Source organism: Etheostoma spectabile, chromosome 17, assembly GCF_008692095.1.
Source record: "Etheostoma spectabile isolate EspeVRDwgs_2016 chromosome 17, UIUC_Espe_1.0, whole genome shotgun sequence".
Classification (NCBI taxonomy): Eukaryota; Metazoa; Chordata; class Actinopteri; order Perciformes; family Percidae; genus Etheostoma; species Etheostoma spectabile.
The window spans coordinates 17,377,529-17,383,254 of NC_045749.1; the positions used below are offsets into that span (position 1 = coordinate 17,377,529).

Below are 5,726 nucleotides of genomic sequence, written 5' to 3' on the forward strand. Positions count from 1 at the left end.
TTCCAGACGATGATTGAGAACAATCCATGACGCTGTCAGGTCTCAGCTTTCCAAAGGGGGCAGTGGATGCTATAAACTATGCAGGGTGCCCAAACTTTTGCAGACGCCATTTTTTTGTTTTCTATTATTTTGAAAGTGAAATGATGGAAATAAAATCTAACTTTTTGTGACATATTATACAAATGTCTAATCTGTCATTTGATGCCTTTTGGAAATGTTTCCATCTTTTCTTAGCTACTTTATGCACATTAATACAAATTTATACCTGGGGTGCCCAAACATTCAAGCCCAACTGTAGGCTATCTAAGTCTCTTTCCTAAAATTCAGCCTTGGTGCAGAATAACAGCCACTAGAACCGTCCCCAATGAGATTTCCTTAGTATGTGCCATTTCTGTGTCTGTAGCTTTTGAGGAGGAGAGGGGGGGGGGGGGGCGCGCCAAGGGGAGGCTGAGGCTGTGGCCTTGACCAACTGCTACTTTGCTTGTTTGAAAGCCATGATGTCTCTCTCTCTCATGGGTTGGCCAAATTCTCTGGAAAGGCAAAGCAGAGAAAGGGGAGGTAACCTTGCCCCTAATGACCTCATAAGGGGCAAGATTCCAGATCGCCCATCTGAGCTTTTATTTTCTCAAAAGGCAGAGCAGGATAACCAGGGCTCGGTTTGCATCTATCGCCATTTCTACCCACTAGGGGACCATAAGCAGACTGGGGGAACGCATATTAATGTTCAAAAAAACTCATAAAAAGAGAAATTGTCATGTCATGGGACCTTTAAGGAGAAACCTTATAGCACAAGTCATATTGATGTTTTTAAGGTTGGTATTGAAAAAGTAATACATCATTAGTTATGATTTAGAATGAGTATTCAGGAATACCACAAGTACTTTTGAAATTAACTTTTTCCAACGTACTGTAATCTACAAGTCTTGAGTCTTTATTGGTGTGTTAGACTGTTATAAAGCTCTGTGTTTGGTGAACAACTAGTCGGATGTTTGTAATGTTTTACAAAACATTAGCAAATCATCTTTTCCCATCATCCAAATTACATTTCTTAAAAAGGTTTACTTTGATAGGATACACATACGTATGCTCCAAAACGTGTGTTCCAAATACATAGTATGTGGATTCTGTGTATGTGAGAAATTCTAAGTATACAGTGTAAGCTTACTGGACATATTCACACAAATAGTGTGTCTAAATGCATAAGAACTATTAATGCTACTTACTGTGAAACAAAAAACTGAATCATTGAATACATATTTTGTGGCTGGGCTTTGTAAACTGTGCCATAATGTGTCAGTTTATCAGCCACATTCAACTCAACAGGCATTGAGCAACAATAAGATGTCTCTCTTACGTCTATTTTCCTCTCTCCAGGATGGGATCTTGTCCAGAGATATAAAGTCTTGACGTCGATACTCCTTGCGTCTCTCCTCCCGATCTAGACGAAGCAGTCTCTCTGTGGAAGAAAGACACCATACATTTACGTAAGTGAAAATAAAATTGGTCCCATTGAAGAATAACAACAAAAAAAGATATGGGGGAAATAGACTTGGTAATGGCACAGACAGTTAATAAGAAATGTAACTCACTTTCAGTGAGAGCCATAAACTCACTTAGGAGAGCCACAAACTTACTTATGACATTAAAAAAAAGACTTAAGAGATGTAGTGTAGGTGTAATTTATAATGTCCCAGCAAACTGTCCCAGCGTACCTCCTTTACTTCGCCTGACCACCACCTATAGGACAGTTGCTGGTCCTGCATCGTGTCCCACTCCTCACTGCTGCAGCTCCACACCACCCTGGCTCTCTAAATTGGCTCTATGAAAAATGTGGTCTTCAATAAAGTGATATTTAATAATGTGACACTGCTTAATGAATTAAAAATTGCAGGATCAGCATTAGAAGAGCACCCCCTGGAGCTAGTAGGAATTCTGAGTCTTGCTTCAGTAGTATAGCTGCCATCCAAGACGTCTGAACACAAGTACTCTGGCTAAATGGCAATCTACCCCACTTTCTACATTAGGGGTTCTCAGCCATGTGCCATGGAGACCCAAAACAATGCAGGCTCTTGTTCCAATCAGACACCTCACCACCAGTTGATTACACTCATTAGTCCCTCTTCTTCGGTTGTGGGTGTTGTGTGTATTGGCTGGAATAAAAATGAACATACTCTTGTGTCTCATTGGCTCTTAGATGAGAAACACTGCACTACGTAACCCTGCCTAAGCTTCATAGCACTCTGAACCGTTTGTCCTCCCTCACTCAAGCTCTGTACTGCTCTGCCCCCTACACTAAGTGACGAGTTATGTGACTTTATTATCAATACTTTGCCAAAGAACTTAACTGATTTTAACTTCAGGGAAAAAAAAAAAAACTGTTGCTGGTACACCCTGGTAGTAAATATTCTTTCCCATGTGTATTAGAAGAGAGAACAGAAGGTGTAAGGTCTGTAGCTGTCCTACACACATAGTGAATATAAATAGTTTTATATTGCATTAATGGGATACAAATGAAATGCTTATTAGGCTTGTTGCAGCATTTCTGATATATTACTGTTACATTAACTGTAACGTAGCACAATCCATGCAATAAAGAAGTGCCCTTCTTTTTGTTTTGCTGGAATATTGGTTATGTTAAAATACATAAATGAAATGATACAACAGTGATACATATCTCTGGTACAAGGTTTGATTCTGATATGTGTATGGCTTGTTTTGGTTGCATTTGTGCATTTTGGATAAACTGTTGTGCTGAGTTGCAGTTTTGAAAAACTAAACTCAGTAACGAGACATGTTAGCAATTCCCAAAAGCTCCAAACTGCTACTAGTTACTTAAACTGCTGTGTGCAAGAAGTGAGATTATTTTTTGTTATTCTTTGTTTGGTTTAGCAACAAAAAAACAACATAATTGGCTAATATTAGTACATCACACAGCTGCTGCTTAACCTTTGTACTGCTATATCATTCTTGGGTCCTCACAGCTTGTGTCCTAATGGTCGTCTCCACTGACTGCAAAAGAGCCTCAACTTGCTGCTGTTTCTCCAGACAGAACCGGGCTGTTCTGCAAAACAAGCTTCATCCTAAGTACGTGCGCCACTGTGAAATCTTCACCAAATATACACCCCAGTGCACAGAGTGTGGACTTTGGTCAATTAAAACATCCCTACTATAATAACAGTTTAGGCAAACTCAATGTGATATGGCACTACACAAAAGCATCATATTACTTTACTATATTAGGTTATTTACACACAAGAATTGGGAGGTCTGGGGTTTGATGCTTTGCATATAATAAAACCCTACATCCTAAGAACTGTGTACCATTTCTTTAAAAAGCACCATAAGTTAAGAGACTTGCCTCTTACACAAATGAAAGCCTAAAATATAGGAGGCAGTAGAGGTGGACTAGTGGCTAAGAAATACAAGGATCCTTAGGTAGTTTTTTGGCAACATCCTGCAGTAGGTAAGGCTTATATTAAAATGGTATTCCCGCAGTGGGGGATATCCAATCTATTCCTTACATATTTTCTCTCCCTCTTGCCCATTTCTGTCATTCCCAAGGCTGCTTTTATTCTACATGGATGAATAAAAAGGCAGTGCTGAGGTTGAACACGGCAAAGCTCTTTGGACTACTCTAAAGCACTTCGTCACTCACACAACCCTGAACCAAATTCTAATAACAAAACAAAAGGAGATGTGACTGCCTGTCACATAACATCTGATTTTATGTAGTCTTTTAATACTATTTATATTCCCATTTCATGTTTCCTTATTTAGTTCATTTTGTTTATGATTTATCATTGTTTATTTTGTTTATGTCCAACTTCAGAATAATCCTGAAAATCTCTGAAAAAGAAATCTGAAAAATATGGTCGATTTTGCCAACACAACGTACAATAATGTATCTTCGTTGGTACATCCCCAAACAGGCCTACAGACTAGCCCTGGGTCAAACTACTATTTAAAAAAAAAAAAAAATTATTTTAGTTTCGGAATTTCTTTAAACATTTTGACTTGCCTTGATCTCCTTTTAACACAATTTTAGCTAGAGGGGTGTATGCTCAGAATATGAAATCTGATTTACTTTGATGTTCATTCCATGCTGCTACCTGCTTGAACTAGAAACGGCTGGTGGATATTAATTATTATCTTTGCTTAGAGAATTTAAATGACACTTATAAAAGATGTTTACATACACTCCAAAAAAAAAATGGTTGTGAGCCAATGGGCTTGACGGCGAGACACTGAATGTGAACTGCAGTATTTCTCAATAAAAACAAGCCACCATCATTTTTTATTAATAACTTACCAACAATATTAGCAATTATGACAACTAATTCTTGTTTCAGTTACTAACTTAATTGAGGCCACGTTAATGCTGAACAGAGGCCAGGGCTGGAAATTTGTCTGAAGCCAATGTGTTATTGTGAGGAATACAGTGGCTACTTTCAATTTCGGTGTTTCCTTGTTGCAAGGTTCTTGTAGTGACACGTTCTCCTAGTGACAAGGTGGCATAAACGAATGAAACCAGCACTAATTATTGTGATTAGTTACACCTGTGCTGTACCTGCTGTAACAAGTGTCAACGTCTACCATGAAGAAGCTTCATTGAGTCAAATAAATGAATAACTTATGAATATCGATAAGGTTAGCATGTCTTTCTTGGCCCTTTTGAGCACAACAGGTCGACTCACGTCTCTGAAACTGAAACGCAATTACAGTCAAATGGGCCAGTTTCACAGCAACATTCGCAACTTTCACTGTGTTTGAAACAGAGGAACAGTCGTCTGAAAAATTATAAATAACGACGTTTTAAACTAACAGACACTCCGTTCCTTTGTTTTACTACGGCGTGACCTGCTGTCTGTTACAGCAATATTTAGTAGCAGAGAAGGTTTGTAACTCTGAGCAAACGTTACTGTTGTTGTAGCTTATCACACAAGTGGAAGGCAGGATATGTTAGGAGTATTACAACATGTAAATAAGGGTTTTTAGCAAAAAATTTGCGAGAGCCTTAAATGTAAGCTAATAAGCAGGCAAGAGGCAATATGTGAACAGTGTTATTGCGAATGTCAAACATTACGGACGGAAGCCAAAAAGAGGCGCAACATCATTCTGACATCTGCACATTCGCCGTGCGTGGTTACCGAATATAAGTAGTGTCACAGCGATATGTAGAAGCAAGAAAGAGGGGCTGTCAATCTTCTAGCATGGTTAAAATCATGCTGTCTGTCATGGATATGATGATAGCCTCATTCCTCCCCAAAACAAGCCTTACCTTTTTCAGTCTTCCAGTCCTTTTTCTTTTTGCTCATGCTGCCGGAATGGTTTGACTTCGAATGGTTGTTTTTTGACTGTGGCAACCCCAGGCTCACAGTGAATAGTGCTTCGGGGAAAAACTGAAATGTAAAGTGAAACAGCCTCTGGACGGTTGTATCACCTGTGCCGCTGTCAAATGTCTATGGACCTCAGTTGGCTCAACCTACCGTGATTGCGCCGTAAATTATGTGTACGAAACCTAGTTAAATGATTGGGTGCCCGATACGGGGAAGTGGGAACGCGATTGGTCCGACTGCTGAGTCATTCAGCTAAGGACCACGCACTTGGGAGGCAGGGTAGGTTGTTTCCGGCGGTTCATCCTCCTCTTTGGTGTGAGGTGTTTGGCAACTAATGTATGGCGCTAGAACAGTGACAGTAACCTGTGGTATTGAAAATAAAATGTGGTA

General features: G+C 39.4%; 1 protein-coding gene across 6 annotated transcripts in view; it reads right to left on the minus strand.

Moving 5' to 3' along the window:
* The window catches only part of macrod2 (mono-ADP ribosylhydrolase 2), a 473,980-nt gene extending 468,456 nt beyond the window's left edge, over nucleotides 1-5,524 (minus strand). For all 6 annotated transcript variants that reach the window (XM_032540524.1, XM_032540521.1, XM_032540523.1 and 3 more), the window contains exons 1-2: nucleotides 5,279-5,524; nucleotides 1,355-1,456 (exon numbers count right to left, since the gene is read on the minus strand). In XM_032540524.1, the coding sequence (XP_032396415.1) occupies nucleotides 1,355-1,456; nucleotides 5,279-5,315 (139 nt within the window). In that variant the 5' untranslated portion in view covers nucleotides 5,316-5,524. The remainder of the gene's footprint in view (nucleotides 1-1,354; nucleotides 1,457-5,278) is intronic.
* Between the last annotated feature and the right edge of the window lie 202 nt (nucleotides 5,525-5,726).